The 27508-nt window shown below is 47.5% G+C and overlaps 1 protein-coding gene across 1 annotated transcript in view; it reads left to right on the top strand.

Moving 5' to 3' along the window:
- EHMT1 (euchromatic histone-lysine N-methyltransferase 1) overlaps positions 1–27508 on the top strand; it is a 62821-nt gene that overhangs the window by 2318 nt on the left and 32995 nt on the right. The window contains exons 2-9 of the mRNA XM_009887952.1: positions 9311–9867; positions 12541–12582; positions 19751–19928; positions 21338–21474; positions 22370–22558; positions 23259–23339; positions 25442–25562; positions 27263–27394. Coding sequence (XP_009886254.1) covers positions 9311–9867; positions 12541–12582; positions 19751–19928; positions 21338–21474; positions 22370–22558; positions 23259–23339; positions 25442–25562; positions 27263–27394 — 1437 coding nt within the window. The remainder of the gene's footprint in view (positions 1–9310; positions 9868–12540; positions 12583–19750; positions 19929–21337; positions 21475–22369; positions 22559–23258; positions 23340–25441; positions 25563–27262; positions 27395–27508) is intronic.

Below are 27508 nucleotides of genomic sequence, written 5' to 3'. Positions count from 1 at the left end.
GTTGGGGGGGGTCAGCCTGGAGAAGAGAAGGCTCTGGGGAGACCTTATAGTGGCCTTTCAATACTTAAAGGGGGCCTACAGGAAAGATGGGGAGAAGTTTTTTTAGCAGGGCCTGTTGCGATAGGACAAGGGGTAATGGTTTTAAACTAAAAGGGTAGATTTAGATTAAATATAAGGAAGAAATTTTTTACAATGACGGGTGGTGAAACGCTGGCCCAGGTTGCCCAGAGAGGTGGTGGATGCCCTGTCCCTGGAAACATTCATGGTCAGGTTGGACGGGGCTCTGAGCACCCTGATCTAGTTGAAGATGTCCCTGCTCATGGCAGGGGGGTTGGACTAGGTGACCTTCAAAGGTCCCTTCAAAGCCAAACCATGCTATGATGCATGGGAATGGGAATCTGCACAGGTCTGCTGGTGCTTCTGGGTTCTAGTTTAGGCTGAGCTGCTGCAGCGGACTGGTTGTGTGTTTGATGGGAGCCATGGCCTTTAACAGAAGACAGATCTGTTCTGGATTTTGTTCCCTTTGGGAAAATCCCCTTGGCAGGTTATCTGTGGATATTGATCCTGGGATCTAAAACTTTCAGAGGCTTGAACTTGCAGGTCCAAAGATTGACTAAAGGTGCTATTTGGGCCAAAGACTCGGTGTGAATTACTGTGTTTTCCCCTCTTTTTACTCCCCCTTGACTCAGACGGGTACTGATACTGAGGTCGGTATCAGATCCCCATTTGAACCGTGTTAGCACATACCATAGCTCTGTTGCTGCCTCTCTGAGTGGCCTTTTACGAGTTACACCCCTGCATACAAACTTACGCTTTTGTTGTGTCCAGGATGAGCCAGGAAATTCAGGTAGCTTGCAGCCGGGAATGAGATTTAAGGGACTGTCCCCTCAGCAAGGCACATCAGCACCGCTGCAGTAGCGCTTGCGACTGGTGTCGGACTCCACCACTGATGAAAATCATCATGTTGGAGATGTCCGTGAAGATCTCCTGTTGCACGGAAGGCTTATACTCTTGTGGGGCAATAGCTGAGCTGCCCCAGCTTATAATCTGCTGTTTGGAGGCAGCGTGTCCCCTTTCTTGGTTGCCCTCAGTGTGTCAGCCTGTCGGTTGTGACAACTCAGTAGCTGCTGCCCCAGGGGACGAGTTGTCGGGCTGGGGCAGGGTGGGTGCTCTCGGGGAGCAGCCTGGAGGTAAGGGGTCTTTGGGAGCTCAGTCGTGGTGTTTTGTTCTTTGCTCCTCGAGTGGAAGGTATTGCAGAATGGCACTGTCGTTACCAGCTGGGGTGTCCTCTCTTGGCTTCATCCTGGCACTGATAAAGAAATAATTGAACTATAAATTTAACATACATATGTAGGGATGAGATCTTTGTGTGTTCCAGCTCTTTAATTTCCGTTTCTGGGGTTGAGTCCCAGCCCACGTAAAGCCCATTGTAAGTTACTCACTAGACTCAGTGTCCCCTTCTGTGTAACAGTGCTCAATGCAAATAGAAGAAAAGCTGTGGACAAGGCTGTGTTTTATTGTCCGTGGGGAAATGTTCCAGTTCAGTTTTACATGTGGGTGTGAGTTTAGGTCTGTCTTTCCCTTTGACAGGGAGGGAAAAGGGGCAGAGAGATGGAAGAGATGAGCAGAAAAAAAGTTGCTCTCATGTTTTTTTAGACCGTATTGTCTTTAGTCTGACTCAGAAACTAATTAAAAAGTGGTTTCTTTGCAAGAATTGCAAGTGATTTCAGTTCTCCTCTTAATTTACACTGCTCCTAACTCCGTGCTGCATCTCAGTTGACCTTTCAAGGCAAACCACTCCTTTTCTGATTTCCCAGCCCCAGAGATGGAAAGTTCCACTAAGACAGCAGCGCGAAGGAGAGTTGGTAACGAAGTTCTCCATTAGCCTCAGCGTTTCTGAGGCTTCACCCGAGGCAGCTGTTTTACAAGAGCAGCGGTGCTGGAGCACAGTGCTGGATGAGACATGCACCGTCGCTTTCCTCTCAAATAAACTTAATACTGCTTTTGGAGAGTGATACTGCTTTTGGAGAGTGACGGGGTTTTAAATTCCTGGAGGGGCCTTTTTTCTCTATTTTTGGGGGGTTTTTTTCCCCTCTTATTGCAGATAGGAAGTTGCCATGAGTGAGGAAAGTGCTGCTTTCCACTGAGCAGCTGCAACCTTTGCGTTCCCAGGTGCAGAGATGGCTGCTTTAAAAGGAAGAAAAGAGCCGTACTGGGCACTGTGCTCACCTGCTGAGACTGACAGCCAGGAGACCAGACAGCTGAATGATGCTTAGGTATATTAGATGTTCGCCCAGATGTGCACCCGGGTGCTCCCCGTCGTTTAGAGCTCTGCTCTGGGGAGGCTGTGCCCCGCAGCAGACGAAACGTGCTCGGAGCCCGGCAGCCCCGGGGCAGGAGCATCCCTCGGTCACGGGTGGGCTCGGGGCCTCGTGGCCAGCGCTGTAACACTGGGGACCCGATCCCACAGCAAAGGAATGAATTCGTTTCACCCAGGCTGTTAAACCACTTTGAGTCCCTGCCGGTATTCGCAGGCAGCCCACCAGCGAGATGCTGAATCCCATTTACCCGACCTGTGTAATCTCAGTATTGAGCATTCACAGCAGAAGTTGTTCTTGGGGTTTTCTTTTCTTTTTTTTCTTTCTTTTCCTGTTTTGACTCTTGGCATGTCTGATGGGAGATGGGAAGCGGTGACACTGCGGCAGGGTGACGGTGCTCCAGGGCACTGGAAGGAGTGGCACTTTTGTTTTGGAAATACAGGGCCAGGCTCTTGGATGGATATTACCCACCTTCACAGGTTTAAAAGGGTAGGGGGAAGAAAAGACCATCGATAACTCGCCCTGGAGAGGAACTTTGGCCTGAAACACTTAATTCTCTTCATTTCTTGGCTTCAAAATGCTCTGCTTTTTTGGCTTGAATGATAGAGGTGGTGCTTTCCCTCCAGATGCAGCATCTCCAGCCATCGGTTCTCCCTAGTCTGTACGGTTTCAGCCCCCATCTCTTTGTCATCCTTTTCATGTCAGCTGGGCTTCTCTCTGCTTTACCCTTTTCTCTTTTTTTGACCACTGACCATTTTCTCTTTTGTGGAGGAAGGGGGAAGAGAATTGTTGTAACACAAGGATTATAAGCAGGTGCATTTCTCACTTTTAAAAGTTTATCCAGCAGGACAGTTGGGTGTTGAATAAATGCCTGTGGTATCTGGTGTTTTATAGATGATCTGCAAAGTGCTTAAGGTGAAACATCTGTGAAATGTGCATCTATATAAATACAAATGTATGCAGTGCTTACTTGTACTGCACTTCAAAATTGTGAGCTTTTCATTTAAGCGCTGTCTTTGCTTAGTTCAGAGTTTGCTGTTTCTCTTGCAGCAGCTGGAGCCTGGTGGCTCTGCTGAAGGCGCAGAGCTGCCCCGTGCTCTGTGCTGGGGGCACTGGGAACGCACAGAAGATGTTGTGCGAGACACAGGCAGTGGGGTGTCTCACCTCTACCAGTGCTCCACACCAAGATGTTCAGAAAAACATGTAGAAGTTCCAGATCAGATAATAGTGCATTCACTTGTAGGATTTTTTTTTCTTTTTTTTTTTTTTACCTCAGACCTAGTGATGATTGCATTTTGGCCCGGAGCATAAGGGCTCATAACACTTGCATATTTTTCTTATTTTGTCTTCCTGAGCAGTGAGATCTGAATTTAAAAAATACATTTAAGACTTTATGTTTTTCAGAGCCTTCTCAAAGTAATACAGAGCTTTGAGGCGATCATCTGGCTGCCCGCATACGGAAAGTTTCTGGTGGCTACTCATCCCCTTTGGTCTCTGCAGAGGCGATTTGGTTCCCGCTGGCTGTGGCGGGGACGGCTGGCGGGGACCACAGCACATCTGTTAGACAGGCTCTGCCCACAGGCAGGATTTGCCAGGCTGGACCGAGCTCCAGGGCAGGACTGGAGCCAGGTCTGGCTCTGCTGGGAGGGCTGGAAACCCCACAGGCAAAGGCAGCGGAGAGGAACCAGCGCTGCAGGAGTCTGGGGTTGGGAGAGCAGAGGTGGGTTTCGTTTTGCGTAATTAGGGGTTTTTTTTTGAAGTTATTCTAATTCTGAAGTAGCCCAGCTCATTTCTGATTACATGTGGCAGGCACGTCCAGGCAGTGATTAGTTTATCCAAAGACAGATGTCTAAAGTCAGACTGTGCTGTTTGAGTTGCGGTCTTCTTTCTGTTGGTTGCAGCGGTGGCTTTGGGGCACCCTGGAATTTGAGATGTCTTTTAGACACCTAAAATGAGATGAGGTGTCCTCATCCTGTCTGACTGACCTTCTCCCCTCCTTCCCTAAGATTCTGTTCTCTTCATGGCAGAATTTTAATTCCGTTTTGAATGACGGTGTTTGATATTGAGAGGAAGACTCTAGACTGAAACTTCTGCAGAGGGTCTGCTCGAGCCTGGGGAGAGGTGTGAGGGCTGAGAACTCTGCATTGCTCTCAAGTTGTTAATTCTCAAGTATTTAAAATACATTACTGGTTATTCTTTGGCATGTGGAGTAGTAGAGATAATGTATCTGCATAATTTTCTGAGTCTTAAATTCCTTACTGAAATGTAGCCGGCTCCTAGAAGATACACCTTTACTGAAGTTTCTTTCAACTTGGTATCAACTTCGGATACCTACCGGGGAGAAAGAATACCATAACAGAAAATAAATCTCTTGGGCAAGTTATCTGTCCTACACGATACTGGATTTTAAATTAATAGCAAATGCTTGGATCGGGATGCAGGCAGTGTTGTGGTCAATGTGATGAGCTTTTACTGCTGCATATGGTGTAGGGGATGCGTAAGGGAACTCTGAAAAGAGTAGGATCCTTCTAGTAAATGAGGTTACACTTCCATGGACGTAGGCTATATCTTTCTTCCTTTTTTTTTTTTTTTTTTTAGATTAAAGAATGGTTGTAGATTAAGGAATAATGAGGGACTTGGAGAGAAAAATGAATACGGAGGAAACATAGTTTTGCTCTATTTAGAAGGAATGAATACTGTCAAGTTGTAAAGTTTTACAGAAATACCGATTTTAGGTTTTTATTCACTTGCAGTTAACAAGAGCAGAAAAACTGTTGAACAGCATTTTCAAGAAGAGAACTCGTTGCCACAAGGTGTATTTGAAATCAAGATTTTAGCAGGTTTGCCGTGAAACTCTTTTTTTAATAATGGAAAAGGGGAGATGAAAAGGTTGTGTCAGGAGCAAGTGTTTCTTTAGCTGTCCAGGGGTGTTGAAGAGCTTCTGTAGGCTGTTTTAGTCAGTATTTCTCCATTGTGAGGTTCCTGCTCTCTCTAGTTTCTGTTCCCATCCCCATCTATAGGCCATGGTTCAGCAAAAGTGTAAATACATACTGAATTGTGTCTATTCAGCAATGCTTGTAAATGTGCACTTAGCGTACCTAAGGCTTGTTGAACGTGGTCAGACTTGCAGACGTGTTCTGTTAAGCGAGGATGGAACACCGAGTTGGAGGCAGAGCATCGTGACGAGCGGAGCGGTAGCCTAGCCTTGGGATGGCAACTCCTGTTTTCCTATTGCCAGACCAGGTTGTGAAAGCCAGACTCGCTTACTTGGGTTCCCGCATCTCATCGAGCAATGTAGCTCCTGACAGAAACTAGTCCTTCATGGGGATCTCTAATTCGATGTTCAGGTAGGACCCTGGGATGAGGAGCTCCTGCGGTGGGTGGGTTGGCTGTGGTGCTTCTCGCAGGAGCCCTGTGCTGTACAGAAACTCAGTTTGTAGAAAACTGTGCTGTTCTAAAGCATTTATGAATTTGTTTTAGTGCTGCCAGGAAAGGGAGCAGGAGGATGGAGATGATTTTTTCCCCAAAGAAGCCTTTCCTCGCAGCTCAGGAGAGCCTTGCCCGCGGTGTCTCAGACCTGTCGGAGGCAGAAGGGAGGTAGTCTCTCCTCTCATCCAGTCCTCGGCCTCTGCTGACTCTTGCCAGCCAGCGAGCCGTGTGATGCCGGTTGCCCTAACAGCTTTTATCGTGTGGGATGCGTATCCGTTAGGCACCGAATGGTGACTCCGGGTCTGCTGAGCGGTGGCAGCGCTGGTGGTTGGGGCCGGAGCTGGAAGCTTTGCCCTGCAACGTCTGCAGTCGTTTACAGCAGGGCAGAGCGGGTGCATAATCCTCTTAAATCAAAACCATACCCCTGACGGCTGCTGTCAAGTTCTCCAGTTCTGTGCAACTTCTGGGACTATGAAATTTCGTATTTTTGTTTTGTCAAATCTCTAGTCATAGAGATTTGGAAGTCTGGTGCCTGTTTATAGGGGATTGATGGCACTTCCACAGTCAATCATGCTGCATTTTGCACACTTAATAAGAGTATGTGTGGGGGGGAAACTGTATGTGGGATTTTAATTTTAGCCTCATGGATTTTTCATAAAGTCCATGACGCTTTCTGGACTAACGCAGTTATTCTTTCCCCCAGGGCAGTGCTCTGATTTACCTTGTTTTGGCTGCCTTCGTGGCAGGTAGAGCAATTCTTGCCCTCTGCTTATTCAGTTTATCTAATAGTCAGCCACTGAAGTTATTTGACTGTTCTGGTGGGAGTGCGCAGTATTTAAATCAACAAATATTGAAGGCTTCGTTTGGCCAGGTGCTTAGTGCTGAGCACTAGAAACCGCCATCTGTGGTTAGGGAGCTCATTTTTTGTTTTCTTCTGGCGCTGACTTTGCTGAAATAATTGTTTAAATGGCCACAGCACAGTCTTTTAAAGACACCAGATGCAGGAAGAGAAACAAGGATTTGAAAGAATAAGGGCATAGCTGTTGTCTCCCTCTGCCTAAGACTTTTCAAATAGTTAACGGTGAAAAAAAAACTAGCGCTTTACCTTCTCCCAGAGTTGTTGCTATCCAAAACAAACCTTTGTGTTTCTTATCAGCGCTTTCAGTACACAGGAGGTGGTCTGAGTGGCGTGAGAGGGCAGCAGATGGAGGTGATAACTTAGAATAGTGTTTGGAGAGCTGCTCAGTTACTGCCTACTGGAGGTGGGGTTTCTGCCTCTGCCCCCCTGCGTGTGCTCCAGCACGCACCGGTGAGCTCTTTCGGGAGGTTCTGGAGTGCTTTTTGGAGGCTCTGAGCCAGCAGAGTCCATGTGGGAGGCAGTCGCAGGCTGAGCGGCCTGGGTTTGGGGGGAATGGACCACTTAGTGCAGATGTCTTATCAGGAAAAATGGCCAGAGTTGAACCCCAGGGAGGAGTTCCCACTCATCATCAGGGTTTGAAGGCACTTTGCAGTAAGATGCTTATGCCCAACATCTGTGGCTTTCAGCTGGAAGTATGGAGCAGGACTCGGACTGCCCCCCTTGTAATTTATGGGTAGGACGAGGCTGCGGTCCCACCTGGGCAGAGCCCTGGCCAGCCGGGTTTGAATTCAGCGTTGACCATGCTTCAAGTCAAGAGGTTGAATTCTGAGCCAGAAGTTGGATGTTCTAAGTGTATTCACCAGTTCTAGAACGGCTTTCATTTTGATGCTGGAAACGTTTGTCTTTAAATCTCAGATGAGCACTAAAAACCAGGAAGTTTGGGGAATAATACGGTTGTTTCAGGTGTTAGAATACATTGCTTGTAGAGTCTAGATCTGCAAGGGCTGTTTGTGCAGAAACCTGTATCAAAAACTTTTACGTCAACCCAATGGTGAGGAGAGGGACGGAATGAATGCATTAAAAAGGGGTAGAAAGAAGGCGGGGGTAGAAGGGTGGGAAGGGGCCTCAAATAGTTGGGGAGAGATTTTTTTTTTTCCCAATTGCCACTAACTGCAAAGGGCATTGGGTGCTTTTTGGGAAGAGCTGTTCGGTGAGCTGTGCAGCGCTGCTTCTCCTCTCTGCTCATGTTTGTACTGAGCTGCCTGTGCTTGGGGGCATGCAGCGAAGCCCTGCAGAGCTGGGCTTTGAGCGATCAGCCCAGGTCTATTGGACTCGGTGACCTGGGATCCAGGGTCTTGGTTCCTCTTCAAGCTTTAGCTTTGCATCAGGTTTTTACCAGGCCAGCAGAGACATTCGAAATATCCTTTCCTTGAGTGTTTGGGCTTCAAGAGCAGCGTGAAACGAGACCAGTGTGCTGGTCTGCCTTCCAAAGTTGTCCTCTGGTTTGACTCTGGGCCCTTCTGAATACTGTAGGCAAAAATCGCTTTGGTTCGCGCGGGCTGTAAATTGGTCCTACCTGCTTTGACAGCCCACTTGGGCAAAGCTTTTGCTGGTACTTCTTGTGATGTGTTTCATAACTGTCTGGCCTCTGGACGGAAAACAATACAAGGAATCCATAACAGCAGGTTGATTTAATCGTTTTACTGAACGTGCCAGTGAATTGTTATCACTCCTGGTTGCCTGGGGAGCTGCTAGTTTGTCATGTCAGAAACCTTTCTGCAGGTACACGGCATTCATAACATGGATTTTTTCAGCTTGGGTCTGAAATCACTGATGGGACAAATTAATTGATGGGATAAATTCATTGATGGGGGGAGCGTGGAAATGTATGGAAGGGAGGAAAAAAAAATCTTAGCATGCATACTCCTGTTTTAACTGTGCGTGAGCTCTTAGTCAGGCTGCAAAAATCTTGCTGTGTTTGAATCATGTAATTATTTTAGTCTAAAATTGCATTTAACGTGCTTCACCCCTGTGTTTGCTCTGGCTGTTGCCTCTGAAATGACACCGTGAATGCTGCTCCTGTGCTGCTTCATTGCAGTGTAGGAGCCACTCTCTCCTGGATGACGTTTCCAGGAGAGCTGTGATTACCAGGGAGTTACTCCTTGAGATGTTTCTTGTAGCAGCAAAGCTCTGATGTAGACATTTGGTTGCTGAGCTGTGTCAGCGCCACCAAAGCTCACTCATACAGCCCTACCAGCAAGCTTTTCTTGTGTCAGTCTGGCATTGTGAAGGGCTTTGCCAGAGATCTCAATGCAAGATTGGGCAGTGTTTTGTTTGACATGCGAAGTGTTGACGTATGGGCCAATAAATGTAGTTATTGGAAGAGCTAAAGATAATATTTACCTTGAAAAGTCCATAATTGGGAGTAAATGGCCACATCTGCAGCTGAGGCAAGTGAGAATGAGTGCACTGCTTTCAACTGAGCCGCCCACCCCAGTTTCCACCATCTGAGGATCCAGGCAAGCCGGTCAGGTAGGTGAGTGAGCAGCCTAAACGGATGTTTACATATATAGCAAGCAGTTTTCAGGGGGAGAGGTGTGCTTATCATTAGCCACTAAGTAGCTGTGCCTTCTCTTTAAAGTTTTGCTACCACTTGTGACACTTTTCTTTCTCCTCTCTTCCTCCTTATTCTCCTCTTCTCCAGGGTTTAATGCCATGGCTGCGGATGAAAGTGCTGCAGAAAAGCAAGCGGGGGAACCAAAAATGGCAGTAGATGGTGAAACCAACGGTTCCTGTGAGCACAGCGAAGCTGGTAGCCACCCAAACCCAGCTAAAAACACTCAGGACAATACGAAAGTGAGCCAGCAGGACTCTAGTACTAAATTAAATAGGATAGCAGAAAATGGCATTTCTGAACGAGATGGCGAGACTGGGAAGCAAAACCATATGAAAGCTAATGACTTCACACAGACTTCTGTAACAGGGAGCAATGGATATATTCTAACCAAGCAGATGGCACAGGAGCAACCTCTAAGGACTACCAGCACCTTTGCTTCTCTCACCGGCCATGCTGCAAAAACCCTTCCAGGAGGAGCAAGCAAAGGGAGAACTGTGGGCTCCTTTTCTCAGATGCAAGCCACGATGCCAGCCAAGCTCGGAGAGGGCAGTAAGGACATGGATGCTAAAAAAGCCACTGCTGCTAACGCTGAAGTCAAGGTCCACAGAGCACGGAAGACAATGCCTAAACCCACCCCTAGCCTGGTAATGTATATGCCCAGCAGTCAGCACTGCCGCTGCTGCTGCGATCGCTCTTGCCTTACTTTGAGTGCGGGAGAGGGATACCTTGCTGCACAGGGAACACGCATAATTCGGAGGCGTCCCACTGAGTGGATTGATTTTTTTAAAAAAAGATAATTATTTTGTTTATTTTTATTTTTTCTCTTCCTGCAGAGAGACAGAGGTGTTAAAACAGAGTCACATGGCCACCATCAGCTCTCTTCCCCAATGTGTCTCTAAATATATAATTGATCAATTACCTTCTCCAACAGATCTACGCGAGTCACTAAATGGCCTTTCTCTCTTGGCTGTATTGCTCATCAGCCGTCTGCTGAAATCCAGAGCTGCTTGTGAAACAAATTAGATCTCTTCTAAGTTCGACCCAAAGGAAATTAAGCATAGCATGTTAACTTGAGGCTTCTCCTAAGCTTGGAAGCTGTCAAGAAGCTGATATGTTAGGCAACTTGATTGCATTGTCGTATCATTATAGTAGTAAACCAGATGATGTTTTCACTCTCTCTCTCTGTATGTTGCCTGCAGTAATGCAACTTGTTCAGAAATCTTCACTCCAGAATCCTTAGGGGTGGATTTACCATCGCTTAATAAAACAGGGCTCTGCCTTTTTTTAGAGGCAAAAGGAGATCTGAAGTCATCTGGTGTGTTCATGATATAAATGGGGTGAACAGAAACGGGCTTTCTTTGTTGTTGGCCAAGTTTAGTTCTTTTGTTTTTGTTTTTTTTGTTGGTTTTTTTTTTGCCAAAGATAGGGAATAGATACTGGAACAAGCAGATCTCCATTACGAGCGCTTGGTCTCCAGCCCTGTGACACTTTCTATTTTGCTACAATGAGCTAGGTCCTCTCGTTGTGCTATGCCTAATGATGGAGAGAGACTGGCCTTTAGGTATCCAGCACCTAGCTCGAGGGAAGGATTGCAAGCCCTGCTGGGCAACGTGAGTCACCCCAGAAATATGGGGGAAGCTGCTGCAGCTTTGTAAAGGTTTGTGCACTGGATTGCTGTTAGCTACCAGTGTGTTATGGACCAGCAAACACAAAGTGATCATCACACGTCACTCACCTGTCGCAGCACAGCAGTAATATGATGTGAAGTTCTCAAAGCTGTGAATCGCTGTGGTCTGGAGCAGGGGAAGAGAGGAAAGGAAAAAAGAAAAAAAAATGGGTGGCACTTGGCCAGCCCCAGATGGGGAAAGGTGCCCTTGGCTGCGGCACCACCTGTGCCTCCGGAAGCAGGTGGGAGTCCAAAGAACACATCAAGATGACAAACCTCGTGGGCACCGTGCCTCGATAGTAGGGCAGAAACCACGCCTGCCATGATTTCCTGACCATTCTCCTAAACCACTAATTTCCCCTCTGTCTTCCCCTGATTGCATTTGAATTCTCTCACTCTCACACCCCTGCTGTGTTTTCTGGCTGGCAAGCGGGGGGAAGCCCAGATGCAATACATGCAGCCTGATGAAAATCTTGTGTAAGGCCATCTCTTACCCAAACAAGGCTTTGCAACTGAAACCGCCTCGCAGCTTTCCTCCAGCAGCCTGTCGCGCACTTACGTTAGGCTGAGCAAACCCCCAGACCCTTGTGGAATTTGACAGGGAAAGATCCCTTGGGGCTGAGCGATTGAAAGAGGCAATTCCCTTCTAAAAGACAACTGTAGGTTAGGAGGGAGTGTTTTCCTCATTCATATTTTATGGTACGTCAAAAGGATATTTTTACGCAACCCCTTGGGCTTCAAGGTTTGTCTCTGGAAAGCTGCGCGGAAGGTTTGCGAGTGCTTGCAGCGCTCTGTGCGTGAGCTGCTGTGATGGTGCTGTGGATCGTTACTTGCTCACGCAGTAACAGCGGCTTCTGAAACCAAAGCCTGCAGTAGTTGTCGGGCTGCTCTAGCAACTGCGTAGCCTGTCCTCAGCACCTCTGGCCATTTCCCTTGGGCTTAAAATAGGGGGAGAAACAAAGTTCTCCAGAAGGGTGGTAAGAAGAGGCCGTTCCCATGTTCTCTGTTCGAGCCTCTGCATCTGAATGTGAACCCAAGATCTGATCTCGTTTCTGCAAGACAATAAAACATCTGTTTTGTTCAGCATTCCTGATAATTACTACCTAATTTTTCCCCATTGTCTTTCAAATTTACATGCTATTTTCTTTTGAGTAGCAGAGTCCTTGCTAGTTGTCATTTTTCTGTCCTAATTATTTCTTTGTTGAGCTGCTTATAAGAGGCTCATCAGAACAGCATTGCAGTCACTTTTCATGCTCCAGCCTTCGTGTTCACACCTTTTCCGCTTCAAAACCACCATGATAACAGGTGCTGTATTCCAGGAAATAAATTGTGGAAATCACCCAGAAGTTCATGTTGCAGGACACAGTACTTTTCTTTGCTAATACTTTTTAGAGCGTTGCTGTTTTTCTTGGTAGACTGTTCTTGCAGACCTGTGCTGCCTGGGTGAAGGAGGGAGGTATTTTGTTGCCTGCAAAGTGTAAACCTTTGTTCCCCCCGGCTCCTGCAGAAACCCACTGGGGCCAAAAAGTTATTTTCTGTAATCCAGTAGCTGTCAGGGGACCTTGGTAGCCTTTTCCTGCACGTGTGGATTGTTCTTTGAAAGGAAGAAAATAATTTTCTCACAAATTTAACCAGCTTTTTCTCTGTTTAGGAGTTGCTTCCTGAATTGGGATCGAAGCTGAATCTGAAACAGGTGACAGTTTTAATTGGTGTTGTCGCATGTTAAGGTGGTTTTTGAATAGAAACCTCAGAAGAGTTGTTGACAACGTCATTTCTGCTCCCCTTCCGAATAGCGCAGTAACACAAGTATTGCACCTTTTGAAAGAATCTTTCTTTCCTTTCTAGTCTGTTTACAGCCCTATTAAGAACCCAAAAGTTTACAAAGTCAGGCAACAGGCTGAAAGGGAAGTGTGTGTGTGTCCTGTGCTTGGAGAAGGCCCCTCCTGCTCAGTTTCTGAGCTTAACATCACTGAGACGTGTCTGGAAGAGATAAAGGATGATAAAGGTGGGGAAAGCATCCCATAGTTATCTCTTGAGACAGGAGAAGCAGATGGCTGGATTGGGAATCCCAAGTTATGTTTCTGTTCATTACTTGGTGGCCACAAGGCTGTAGTTCGGGGTGTGTGTCTCTGGTGGTATTTTTTTATGCTATGCAGAGGACCGGCTCAGGGGAACTGAACTGTCAGAAGAAATAGTGCAAAAATCTGAGAGATTAGTATCTCAGCCTGCTTCACAGTGGGAGCCTGAAACGTAGGGTAGCAATTTTAACCGGGGGAGACAAAGCCTGGGCAGGAAGGAGGAGCCTGGAGCAGGAGATGCTTGGCTTATGTTGGTGTTTCTACCAGTATTCATCAAATGAGACCTTTAAGCAGCATTGCCACTAAATATCTCATCCTAGGACCTGCTTCCTTTGTGTGCACACAGGTGGTGTTGCTGTAAAGTAGTATTTTCCATGTCAGTGTCGAGCAGTACTGCGACGGTGTGCTGACGTGGTCTGTGGGTTGCTTTGCAGGAGCTTCTGGCCGAAGAACGTCTTGTGTTCAAGTCTCGGGGCCAGGCAGGTGGCAGTTGGTGGTTTGCAAGTGTCTGGGATTGCTCGGCAGGCTCAGAACCTCTAATACGCAGAAAACTCAAACCAAAGGGCAGGTCCTAAGGGGGTGGCCATGGGGATATTGTCTCCTTGGTGTGTGTGGGGGGAAATAAATAAAAAAAGAAGAGCACAGGGCATAGTGAAATAGAGCTCTCCATCTGATTGCAAGTGCTGCTGTCAGCTTGGCTGAACCTAGAAGGTGCACCCGTTGAGGTCCCTCTCCAGAGGGGTACCCACCTGCGCAGGTGGACTGAAAGCGTGAAGCCCATGGGTGCGAGCCTGGCCACAGTTAAACATCCCCTATGGGAAACCTCCTTCGGGAGCGATGAGGCCATAGACTACTACTGGACTTCTTATGTGGAGGGTTTACTTTAGAGGGAGGTAGAAAGTGAATGTATATTGTGCAGTACTTCTAATTTCACATTTGACTGGTGGTGCTTGCACTGCTGACACGACTGTGCTGGCTGAAGGTGGCCGCCCCGGCTGCCAACCACAGCCCACAAAAATAACCGTCCCACATCCCCGGCAGACCTATTTCTGTCAGTAGGCTTGCTGTTGAAATTGGTTTGAGCTACCCTGTTTTGGCTGATGTGTGACACTGCCTTCCCGCGAGCTGCTTGATCGAGGAGGGGACAAGGACGCGGAGCGGGGTCAGTGTCCACACCTCTGGACGACGCTGGTTCTGAAACCCGTTAGGTGCAGGTTTGTAGCTCGAGTTTAGCACGGTCTGCCCGACAGCCTAAACCCATGTGATATTACGCAGATACGTCACCACACACAAATCAGTGCAATTGTAATCAAGTCTCCGCACTTCTAAATGGGCACGTGTTAATCTGCAGGTAAAAGGGTGTTAATAGGTGGATCAGCCTTGCCTGTTCTGATCTTAATCTGATCTAGATTAAGACCAAAGCCCTGCAGGTTTCTTTTAGTTGCTCCAAGGTAAGGCTTAGGCAGGGGTCAGGGTCCCCCTGCAGCTGGGGTGACATGCAGTAGTGAAAAGCATAATTCTGCAGCAGTGAAGGAAAGGGAGAGTAGCACCAGTACAGCTCCTACAGGCGCTATCGTCTGCTTGCGATAAATTTTTTATAGCAGGCTGATATTTTGTGCTTAAATATCATTCAGCAGTTGTTAGAGGCAGATACCCCTGGGAGCTGCTGCTTTGTCCTGTTCAAAGGCAGTGCCTTGGTACAAATCTCATTACCCCTCCGCATCCAACGGATGGATGGAGAGAAGAGACTTGCTCCGTGACAGCTGCTGTGTTGCCCGGTGGCAGTGGCAGTTAGTTTAGTCCTCCTGGCTAGGTGGCTTTGGTTTCAAGCTTGTATTACGCCAGAGATGAAAGTCCTTAAAACAAGATAAATAAGACAGCTTGCGTGTCTACGTTGGAGATGGTGTCAGGTCTCGAGAGCAATCAGCAGTCCTTCTGCACTGCTCTTCAAAGCGCCCTGCTCCGACACAGGACCTGCAGGACCTTTGCCGGTGTCCTTGCACCAACACACGGATGGAGTTCTGATCTGGTTTCTTTTTGGTTGTTGCTAGCTTGCTTTGGTAATGAAAGACCTCTTAATTGCTGGGCTGTGGGAAGGATGCCTTGTGCAGTCTGTCGAACCAATGCGGGGTTTAATTAGTAAGGTTTGTTTGTTCTGCATTTTTGCTTTTGGAAAAAAAAAGGAGGATATTCTGTGTTTTGCCATTTTCAGTAACTGCTGCTGTAGGGGACTTCTGTGCCAGTAATAGAAACGTGGTCAATCCCATTAAAATTTAGAAAACACTTGAGTTTAATTTTTATAAACACATAAAATATTGTGTTCGTGTCCCAATCTAAGCAGTTTTCTTGATTATTTTTCTCACAATGGTGTCAGACATAGTTGTGGTCCCCACAAGCAGCTCTGGAAACGTTAGCCTAAGCCTCGGAATAGGTGTCTTCAGCTTCTTGACTACTCCTTGTAATGCTCACCATGAAATAGTGACTTCAGTCTTTTGCGTAGGGTGAGCTGATACCACATGCGAAGCTGCAAGGAATGAAGACATTAGTGACGTGTTTTCTTTCTCTGACATTTTTGGTCCATTCTTGGCCTCCAGTGGCCCACACGTGTGTGGTTAGGACAATATGTGAACACAGGGAGCTTGAACTGTGTCCTGGAGTTGCTTTTGCACAGGGTTCTCCTCACTGTACTTATCTAAAACTGTAGATGAAAACTGTGCTGGACTGCTGAATATAAGTATGATTGAGGAAAGAAGAAAAAGGCCACGGCTGTTTTGGACAGGGATGACACTCAGCAATGGAGTTATTTAGGGTCAGGAATAGTTCTTCTTGCTTCTAATTTTGCTATTTGCAGTGGAGTCCATGAAGGTGTTACTTGAAGGCACCTCTGCTCTCTTGAATGTTTCTTGGTTTAAGTGAAGGAGGATGATCTTCATCCAATTTCTGAGCATAGGAGCCTGCTTAGTTAAAAATGCGAGTGACTCAAAGTGTGCGTACCCTCGTTAGTATTCTTAGCAGATCAGTCCGGGCCCAAGAGATCACCGCAAGCCATTCACCGCTTTCCTGGCATGGTCGCTTCTGCTCCAGTGTTGCCAGTCTGGCATTTTCCACCTTTAGGGGAGGACTTTGAGTCTTCAGGAAATGAAGTAGGAATGTGTTGGGATTTGTCACAGCAAATCAGATGAGGAGATGTTGACTAGTGATCAGCTCTGTTGGGTTTGTTGACGCGTCTGCTGTTTGCAGCCCCCTTTGTTTGTGCTTCGCTAGCACGAGTGTCCTCTGCTGGGAGAAGGTAAGAAGCCAGACAGCAGGAGTTTGCTTGGGTGGATACTGGGCTGCGAGTGCTCCTCGAGATACCTGCTTGGTGCTGTGCTTCGCGCTGGGAACAGGGAGGGCAGGGGGAACCCACCCATCATGAAACTGGAAGAAGGTGGCACGTGAGAGGAGCGCTCATTGCTGTGAACGGTGCCCACAGAGGTGACTTGGAGCTGGGTCCTACTGGCCCCAGGCTGGGGCATGGGGTGGCAGGGCTGGAGGCAGCTGCCCTGCCTGCTCTGCAGGAGAAGCCTTGCTCTGCAGTTTTCCTCGGACAGCCTTTTCCCCAGCAGGAAACTCCTCGTTGGAGCTAAGTGGACGTGCAGTGTTTTGAGAAGCCCTCTGATGGTACCGGGGCCTTGCAGGTGGATCTGTGAGCTTTGTGTTTAAATGGATCACTGTAAATTTTTGTTTCTGTTGTGCTTTGATAGGAGTCTGTTGCGCCCCAGAATGGTCTAGCACCCACTCCCCCCACTCCCAAACCTTTTGCCTTTGCTTCTTTTATTTGAATCTGCCCACCATCCTCTGCTGAGAGGTGTCACGAGCCGGTTGTACCTTGGGCAGCAAAGGATGCAGAATATCTTTGCAAGGAAGGGCTCAGGTATGGCTGCACCAGCTCTTGGCGAGTGTGATGGGATTTGAAGGAAGAAGAAATTTCCCAGCAGAGCAGCGTGCTGGCTTAGCAAAGCCTCTTTTCTGGGACTGTTTAAATTTGGAGCAGACAGAGCATAAAAGCTCAGAGCAGGAGACCGGGATGGGCTGTACCTACAGGCTCGAGTTAAGGAACTGGCAGAATTCGGAGACAGTAGAAATGGGAAAAGAATAAAGTTTCATCCACTTGCTGGAAGAGTAAAATTTAATAAGAACAGCAAAGATACAACTGTTTTATCTAGTTAAGAATGAAGAAGGATGGTGAGAAAACTGAGTATAAGTGCTTTCAAATCTTTGCTGATCCTTTTTATTACAATCCTTAGATTTAGTATGTTTTTTATATATATACACATGTATGAGAGATAGAGGTGTTACGCTGCTGGCCTGCTCAGCTTCCCATGCCATCATGCTTCCTGACAGATCTGGTCACCTCTCTGCAGGAATTCTTGTTCGTTAGCGTTGCTGTATATGCCTCCAAGTAATAATCCAGATCTCACAAGGCTTAATTTGATTTAAAAAAACGTTTTACTGGAATTGCCATGAAAAAGTCACATTTAACAGTTGTCATGCAGCCCTGTTGAAGATTGTTAATTTATTTCCATATTGTAATTACAGGGGGAGAGAAAAACCCCAAGCTAATAACATACTACTTTCATTTAAAATTTGATTATGTTCTTCCAAACTGTGTGGCATGGTCTGAATGTGAATTCTTGATGTTTGGGAGTAACAGCACATTTTATCAGAGACCAGTTGCATTTAAAGGACAGTCAGAGAACCTGCACTTAAAAGACAGAAAGTGAAGCCCTTATGTACACTTGTTGCAGGCAGCTCTGTGTCAGCCCTGCCTCTCCCAAGCTCATTTTTCTAATTTTAAGTTAAAAAAGGAAGCAGTGGACTTGGGAATTCTCAGAATAATCCCGTAGTCAAGAGTTACCGTTAACCTTTCGATCTATAAACTAGCAACTTTAAAGAGGTATAAATAGTATTGTTGAGACTATAATTGGCATGCTGTGCCCAGCACTGCTGACGTACATTTTGGGGTAGAACAACTGGGAGCAGTATCAGCAGTGATCCAATGTCTAGAAAAGGATCCTGTGGACACTTAATTTGCTCATTCTATTAAACTTATTGAAGAGAAAATTAAAAAAAAAGAAAGTTGATCATAGTCCATAAGTGTCTACTTGGAGTGAGAGTTTCTGATGATACAGGGCTTTTAAATTTAGTTGAAAAAGCATAATGCATTTAATTATTTGACAGTGAGAGCAATTAAGCATTGGAAAAGCATATCAAAGGATATGGTAGATTTGTCGTCTTTGAAATCATTAATCCAAGACTAGATGCCTTTTAAGAAAAGATGTGGCAATTCAGCCATAAGTTATGGGCTTGATGCAGGAATCATTGGCAATTCGATGGCCTTTTTATGCAGGTCATTTTTGATTATCATTACAGCTTCTCTCTCTGTGACCGAGTCCTCGCTTTCTGCCAGCAGTGTGCACATGGCAGAGCCATAATTGGGAGGATCAGTCGCTTCCCCATTTGTTCACAAGGTCACATTACTTGAAAGCAATGTCTAAGAGTGCCTATCTGAACCTGGACTTTAAAGAGTGTTTTTATTGCTTGCTGCATTTTATTCCTTCCTTTCTTTTGCCCGGATTCCTCTCTCTATTTCGGTATTTCAGCTGTTGCTTCAGAAGTCCCATAAGAAGTATTTTCCTGCAAACGGAGCAGCGCTAAAACATTGCCACCGCAGAGCTTGTAACCTGCTAACTGTGCTCTTGGTTTTGTGGAGCACCTCTGCCAAACCTGCCTCCTGTTTGACAGTTGAGTGGACAGATGTATGGAGAAGTGTGGATGCAGCTAGGTTAGATACGTAAGAGGGCAAATCTGGTGTAAAATGTCAAATCAGAGCAGCAGCGTTTACCCCCCTCTGTTAATACAGTGATTGCTGCAGAAGGTGCAGTGCTGTGGGACGTGGGGCTGTCAGGACCCAGTTTTCACGACCAAAGGTGCTGAATGAGACTTGGCATTGACTACAAGCCTGGATCAGAGAGGGTGGAAGCTGCTTTGGTGCCTGGGAGCCTGGCTCCAGCGACAGGGAGTGCAGTAGCAACTACAAAATTCTCCTGGTTTTCAGTAGGAGCTCGTAGCCTGCCCCGTGTTTGGTGTTGCAACAGTGAGATCGGGAATACCTGCGCTGGCTGGTTTAAAGGACGCTTGGGCAGGTCTTTGCTGCGACAGCGGCAGCACTGTAGATGAACCTGCAGCGTTCTTTGCCCTTCTTTTGGTGTGTGCTACGCTAGAGGTGGGATAAGACGCGATTGTGCCTAATGCTGTCCGAAAGGAAGGATCCCTTCCCGTTGCTGCTGCTCTTCAGAAGCGACTCTGCAAGACTGTTCTCGGGCACGCTTGATGTGACAGCCGCACTCGGGGCGTGTTTCAGGGAATAGGTGTATTTGCTGCATTCGTTCATCTTCTCCAGAGCCGACCAAATACCTGTGTCAATAGTGTCTGATCCTCTTCGTTATCTGCAGTTGCTTTGGATCTGCCGTCTCTGCCTGCGCGAGGCAGCATTTCACCCTCAAAGGCAACAGCCTCCAACAAGTGGAGGAGCAGCAGGCTGGGGGTGTTTTGCAGTCTTTAGGCAAAGTAACACTATGTGCTAGAGGAGGGGCTGTGTGCTTTTGCTTTGAGTGTGTGGTCCTATCTTCAAATGAAGGTGACTGTGCTTGGGAGAAAGAAATTATATTTAGTTTCTTGATTATTTTTTTTTTCCCCCCTTTTGAATGCGGAGGCTCAATTTAACTGCGTTTTGTTTTCCAGCATGCAAGTAAAGACCCCAAAGATGGGAGAGACAGCAGAGATCATAAAGAATCCAAGGAGGAAGGCAACAAAAACGTCCTGGAGTTTGGGAAGCCGTTGCCGTTGCCCTCTCTCCCGGGCCTTCACCAGTCACTACCTCAGAACCAGAGCTATGTGGCCACCACGAAGTCGCAGACGGGTAAAAAGGGCAAAGTTGAAATTCCAAACAGCATCCACCTCCCAGATGTGTGTGTATGTGGTTGAGTGGGAGATGAGGCAGGTTAACAAGGACTGAAACCTCTGTTAGTACCTTTTGCCCACTGAATCGCCTTCAGGGATTCTGTTGCTGGCGGCGTCAGCAGGGCTGCTGCTGTAGACCTTGTTTGACAGATGCTGTTTCATCTGCCCACTTCTCTGCAAGTGGCCACTGCACTGCAAGCGTGATGCTTGTGTCCTCTCCACTCCCTTCTGGTCACCTGTGGATGTTGTAGAGGGTACATACTTGTGGTCGCCTGTTAAAGTAGCCTCCCAAGTGAAGTCTACCAGTTCTCTGGTCTGCAGATAGCAGCTGCCGTGCAGTCCTTCCTGTGCCGCCTTGTTTCATGGGGTGCAGGTCCTTCCAGGCGGCATGGGCAAGTAGGCGTGCTCAGTCAGGCACCACCACACCAAGGATCACTCTTCTGCTAAAACTTGTTACTAGAGGAGATGCTGTCATCCCATCTTCCTATGGGATATTCTGAAGATGTTTCTATCAATTGTGAGGGACTTTGTATGTCACCGTAACTGGTTACCATAAACTACATCCTTGTAAATAAATTTAATTGGGATAACGGGTTTTTGGAGAGGTCTTTTCATAGATTTTTGGTGAAATGTCATCGTAGTGGGAGATGAGGAAATGCTTTCAAGGAACAAGCTGTACAGCTGCAGATAATAATGCTGGTGCTGAAGCTGGTTCTTCCCTGCTGTAAGCTGTTCTTAAAAGAGCCTGCACTGAGCATCCTTCTGATGTGTATTCACCAAAGACAGCATCAGGCAGTGAGGTGTGATGACTGATTTGATTAGAAGGCCAGGAGGGAGACTTAACAAATTAAGACCCAATCAAAGTAGTGAAAGGAATCAAACAAACTTCCATAGTAGGTGTGAAATGAGGTTAAATGGCAAATGGCTCTTTATTTAAGGTACCTTTTCCCTATGTGTTCTTCAGTTATTGTGTGATTGCTTTCATTGTAAGTTGGTGTTATTGGCCTTGCAGTTTCTATTTGAGGAAGTTGGTTTCTATTCAGCCTCCTATAGTAGCAGCAGTAGTGCCAAATGCAGGCTAATTTAAGGATTTGATTCTGTATATGATGATGTAGAGGCCAGAAGGAATGTGAAGAGGATACTCAGAATTTGGGTAGGTTTGCAGCATTGGCAGAAAGCTCTTTGTGTGTTTGTATGTACGTGTGTGTCATCTTTTGGTTGACTTGTAAATAAATTAGTTGGAGTGTGAAGCCTTTTTCTCAGATCGTGCCCTCAAATGTGGTTTCCCCCAGTACAGCCTCTACTCTCTACCCCTTCTTCTTTTCATTCTGGAACAAACTTTGGGTTTCTTTTGTTTCTCTTTTCCAGCTGCTGCAGTATCTCGGAAGAAAAAACGGAGAATGGGAACCTATAGCCTGGTTCCCAAGAAAAAGACCAAAGTGTTAAAACAGAGAACAATGATTGAGATGTTTAAGAGCATAACTCATTCCTCTGCGGGTGCCAAGGTGAGGGGAGCACTGAGTCCACTGGACGTGTTTGTTGTCACCATACACATCCCTTTTCCCGGCACACCAACCCCGTGTATAGGCGCAGGAACGTGCTGGCTTGTTACCGTCAGCACCTTCCATTCTGAGTCTACATTTTCTCTCTGGTGAGAGTGTCCTGCCCATAGCAGCCTTGCTGCTTTGAAAATGGCTCTTTGAGGGTGGCTGTTCAGATACCAAATCTTATGCATTTTCCAGTGAATGTTCCCCTTCTGTCCCATGAGTCCTGTGGAACTGGAGAGATTACAAGTGTAGCCCATGTGGTAACCTTTTTGTTTCAGAGTCCTCAAGGTGACTGTCTGGTGTTGCTGCTTGAGGCTGTGCGGCAGAACAACCGGTTACTTAAAGAAGCTTTAGACGGGGACTCCCTTCTAGTGAAATTCCGCTTTTGCTGCAACCCATGCCCTGAAGTTTTGGCCTTTGAATTCAAGGAAAACAGTGCTAAGCTTTCATGGAGTGGAGTGAAAATCCCTCTCTCTAATTTAACTTCCCTTTCCATTCCCTAGAAACCTTCTTGCATCATTGCTATGCCATGGTGGAGCTGCCCTTCCATGTTTGAATCAGACTGCAGGGCTCTGTCTGAAGGCTCCTGCCCAGTGGCCCTCCTCCCCTTAATGTCTTGTACAGCCATGAGTCTGGAATGACTCCTCATGGCTCCTCATTCCCCAGGTCAACAGGGTTAGGTGACACATGGCGGGCTCTCAGGCTGGCTTTGCTGACAGCATTGGAGAGCTCTGGCGGGACATATAGCCAACCCCTGGCAGCTTTAAGGCTTCTAGCACCGGGGCGGTCTGAGATGGATTCAGCTGCTCTGTCTTATGAGTTGATGTTGACTTTGTGGTTGAACAACTTTCAGAGTGAAAAGGACCTGGGTGATGGCAGCCCTCACATCAACGGGGAAAGCATAGATGTAGACTCTGAAGAGGAGGACTCTGATGAGTTGGAAGAGGAAGATGATCATGGAGCAGAACAGGCAGCTGTGTTTCCTGCAGATGATAACAGGACCTGTAAAGACAGCGCGTCCGATGCAGACAACACCAGAAAGGTATTCACATGCCCTGTGTAGGACTTGAAGGAGCGGGATGGGACACTGCTTGTATGCATGGGGTAGGAGTGGCATGAGTTGAGGCAGTTTCTAGGGTGTCTTAGCCTGCAGGATGGCAGAAAGCACAGCAGTGGAAGCAAAGCTTTTTCATGATCTTTTCCTGCTCCCCACTGCACCCATGAGAGTCTCCCCATCTACCCCCCAGCTTCAGCCTTGCTAAACAAGTCTGTAGTCCACTATACATGCAGAAGCCCCACCACATTTAGTTATGGGATTCATGGGATTCATTGAACCAGTAAGAGATGTTTTCCTAATCATGCTTGTAACAGGCGGGTAAAGCACTAAAATTGTTTTAGATCATTTTTTCCCAAATCACAACGCATAGTGTAGACATGAGACTGGTTTTGGGTAATCACAGAAGTTAAGATTGGATTGGAAAACACTCTTCTGGGCTTGATTTTTTTTTTTTTTCCCTGTACCATCCCCATGGATGTACCATGACATGCATTAGCAGCCTTGGAGTTCATGTCCTGGAGAGGAAATTCTGTTAGTGCATCTGCAGGCTGGTGCTGGGGGCAGCAGGATGATGGGGGGATGCTCTGCTGGATGCGGGGGACAGCAGGATGACGGGGGGGATGCCCTGCTTTAAGAGACCCGACCTGACTGACTCTTTCTGTGCTTGGGCAAATGGTGGCTGCAGATTGATGATGTCGAGTCTGAGGAGGAACAGGAGTCTGGAGAGTCTGGGGAGGAGGAGGAAGATGGAGATGAGTCTGACTTGGTAAGCCTGGCTGCTAAATGCGTCTTTGAGCCTTTGTCCTGTTGATAATAATTTCCCCTTTCCACTGCTGCCAGAAAGAGAGAGAGCAAGAGCGCTGTAGTTTCAGGTCTCTTTGACAAAACTCACTCTGTGAAACCACCCACACACAGAGTATTGTTTTCCACAAGGTGCTTAACCTTGATCTGTGATACAATTAATTGCTTTCTGATGCTAATTAATGGGCTTTTGTTTGTTGTTTTCAACAAGGTGTTGACTGCTTTTAATCATTTGAATGGTAGTAGAAATATTTAAGAGTGATTAAATTCTTCAGGTGCGGCCTTGGTGAGTGGTAGGAGCCAGCAATGTTTTCTTGACAACCTGAAGCTCAGCATGCCTTTTTGGAGCCCAGGTGGAGTTGTTCACAAATCCTTTAGTGCAGCCCACAGCCTAAATTCCCATTGATTTGACGTGCCACCTCACAGTACCAGATGAGCCGGCAGCTCTTGTTAGGGAGACGTACAAAGCACATAGACAGACAGGCAGACACACTCCCTAGGAGGTTGTCTGTATAGCGCTAGGGCAAGACTTTCACCAGTTGTTGGTGAGTTCTAGATGGCTGGCGAAGAGAACCTGATTTTTATTTAAATTGTTGTTCATTGATTGTCTCTGTCCCCCACCCTGCAGTTTACTTTAGAATTTTGCTCCCCTTCCACAGCACCTCAAGTTGAGGAGCCAGCATTTAAGGCACCCCAACTCTTCGGTCACCTTGAGAAAATTCTTGGCTTCATTTTCTTGATGTTTTGAGCTGAAGGTAGAAATGACTATACCAAGTGAATCATTGAAGCTCTTTAGGATTTTGTTCCTTCTGCTCTGACACAACAGGAGCCAGAGAGGACCAAGCAGCAGGGGCTGTGTAGCCTCCCTCTGGCTTTGGGTAGCTGAGGCCAGTCTGTAGCATTAGCTCAAACCAAGGGTTGAGCTTGCAGTCAAGTCCAAACTCCCAAGTCATATCTCCATGTCCTAGACGGTGGTTTTTGCTCTGCTTGTGTCTGGTGAGTCAGCCTGTTCCCCGGACGGGGACTGGCTCAAACGCAAACCTCTCCCCCACAAGCAGCGTGATGTCATTGGTGTGAGCCACGTGGCGGGGCACAACTGAGCCCACGCTCGGGGACGGTTATCAGGGGCAGCGTAGACACGCCGTAGAGCTGCCCCGGAGAGCCAAGGCTCAGCACCACCGTTGCCTGGCTTCGCTGACTGTGGTAACAGGGCATGGTGCAGCGTCGGCTGCCTCCCAAGGTAGGCCATGAAGGTAGGGCCTGACCCAGCCGCTGTTAACAGTAGCAGGAGGTTTTTCGTAGGCTTTGGTGGGAGATGGATAAGCATCAGGAGATGGATAAGCAGCGGGAGCTGGCAGTTTCAGTTCAAATGTGAATTTTACGATTGATGTGTTGAGGGACTGCCTTACAGGGACGGGGTGCCCAATTCCCTGTTCCAATGTTGACTTTGAGAACGCACCCCAGACAACTGTATTTTTTAAACCAAAACACAAGCCATTTTTAGATTCATATGCGTGTCTGACTGTGTGCTGCATGAGTAGCCCGTGCTGACGTGATAGCCTGTACCTTGGTCGGGGGGGGGCTGATCTGCTGCTGTAGAGTTCAATTCCCCTGGGTCCGTCCCAGCCCTGTAAGGTGGCTCTTTAGGTGCAAGGCAGGTTTTTGTTGGCTTTTTTTAGCACGACTGTGGAGCCGTGCGAATATTTCACTTTGAAAAAAACCATGTTTTTTCTGGGGAGAAGCTAAAAACGTGCGTGTGCCTGCATACTTGCATTGCTGTGCAAGGTGCTCAGCTACTACTGCGATGAGTGTGGTGTAAATGCCTACATGGAAGAGAAAGTGAAGCATGCACTATTGAAATGACAGGAAATACACCCACACGTGTGCTTGTGTTTCCTTTTCCGTGCTGTAAAGACATCTTAGCACCACTTGGTTTCAAACCCCCAGTCCTTAAGGCCTTTTCGCACAACTCGAGCTGTGAGAAGGCTCTCTCGCATGGGCGCAAAGGACTGCTGGGACGCTGATACCAACATGCCTTACATGCACGTGGCCTCTCTGGTTATTCAGAGCTCGGAGTCCAGCATCAAGAAGAAGCTGCTGAAGAGGAAAGGAAAGACGGACAGTCCATGGCTGAAACCCACCCGCAAGAGGAGACGGAGGAATAAAAAGAAACAAGCCAGTGTGTTAGGTAACTAATTGTGTTTTGTTCCTTAACTACACAGAAATTAGCCTTCCAGGTGGAGGGGTGAGGTCCTGAGGTCCATAAGGCAGTAGCTGTCTGCAGAGCTCGGTCTTCCTTCACGGGGATGGGCAGTGTGATAAACCAGGGTGTGAATGTGCATCTCACCGGCAGTGACTGCTGGTGTGCACACTAACAGTGGGAGAAATACTTGGCATGCTGGAGGAACAGGTTTTTGTTCATGAACTCCCTTTATTTTAAAGTATCCCCAAAAGACCTCATAGACTCATGTTGACGTGGACTCATGTCCCGTGAGCTCAGGGAGTATGGTTAGATGCAGAAGGGAAAGGAAAACCAACCCAAAGTGATGCTCAGTTGCTTTTGTACAGATGTCTGTCCAGCTGAGTGGAATGTGCAGGGTGTCTTTGCTTACTCTGAAAGCACCACAACATTTGTAATGAGCTACCTCTGGCCTACCTCATGGTGTGGATGTTGTTCAGGTGCACGTTCTTGTTTGACCTAAGTTACCCAGCACTCAAAAAAAGGTTTCAGTGGCCTTTGTCTTCTGAAAGCTGTGGGGTGGGCAGAGCCGGGAGTGCAGGCTGGATGTGATACTTCTTCAGGAAGGGTAACAACATGGGTAAAAAAAAAAAAGAAGATAGTCTCTGAAGTGATGCTGTGCCCTCAGCTTCGTTATTAAGGTTTCATACATCCATTCCCATCAAAGGGTTTATTCTTCTGTGTCTGCTAATTCTGTGCAAACAAGGCCATTTTTTGATCAGCCGATTTGTGGCTGCTTCTCAGCTAAATGAGCATGTTTCAGCCTTTGGTCTGTGCCTGGCGTTTGTCAGTGATCTGGCTTGCTCCTCTTCCTCCCAAAGCAGCCCCTTTCTCAAGAAATCGTGGGGACCATTGAACCCTTTCAGAGCAAATAGCTAATTCCTAATTTCAGATGCAAACTGCTTTCCCACCCCTTCAATAAAGGTGGCAGCCGGTCCTTCAGGCTAACACAAGTCTCTTGGCCAAGCCCAAGTGGGAGAAGCAAACCAGGAGAGAAAGCGAAGCCAAGGGAGCATGAAGAGATTGACAATTCCCACCGAGGGGTCCCTACGCAATCTTCCCAGCGAGGGATCCCCCATGCAATCTCTTCCCAGCAGCAGCTTTATTCACTTAGAGCCAGAACTTGGCTTTTATGTTTTTCCCTTCCCATTAAGCGGAATGTCGCCTATCTCATCCTTTTCCTGCCATCCATGGTTAGCCGGCTCGCTCTGCCTGGGCGGAGTGTACCCGGAGCCCTTTGCAGCAGGTTGGAGACAGGAGGATGGGCTGAGCCCTGGTTTCGTCCCTTCCTTGTGCCATCTACGCTTCTGCTGCTGATGCAGTACGGCAGCAGGCAGATGTGCCTTTCAGAGGCAGAACTTACTTGTCTCTTGTACTCTTTTTTTTCAGTTGTTACCTACCTAAATGGAAGTGGAAAATCTGTCTGATCAGCCAGGGAAGGAAATAGATCAATCGTGCCATATATGCCCAGATGTTGCCTTTTCATAATTCTATGTGCATCTGTACTCATGGCCTCTCTGAGGAGCCTGCGTACAGCCTGCTCGCTTAAATATGGCCCTTACACCCTCACGTGCTTGTCCGTGATTTATTTATTTTATTATTATTTTTATTATTTTTAGCTGTGTCAATCCGCGTGTGTTTCCATGTAGGTGCCGAAGCCTATAAACCATCGTTGGGAGGCAGAGGGGGCCCCGGCCAGGAGAACAGCATGGAGTACATGGAGGTGTCCCTGGATTCCCTGGATCTGCGGGTGGAGGGGATCCTCTCCCCACCGGCGGGAGGTGAGCGGGGGTGGCCGGACCGGGATCGGGACCGGGACCGGGAGCGGACCGGGGCTTTGCTCCGCCCGGCGGGCTGCGGCGGGGACCGGGCTGCCCCCTGGCGGCGGCGGGGAC

Source organism: Charadrius vociferus, unplaced genomic scaffold (genome assembly GCF_000708025.1).
Source record: "Charadrius vociferus isolate BGI_N301 unplaced genomic scaffold, ASM70802v2 scaffold1040, whole genome shotgun sequence".
In the NCBI taxonomy this organism is placed as follows: Eukaryota; Metazoa; Chordata; class Aves; order Charadriiformes; family Charadriidae; genus Charadrius; species Charadrius vociferus.
This window is presented reverse-complemented; position numbering and strand designations above follow the sequence as displayed.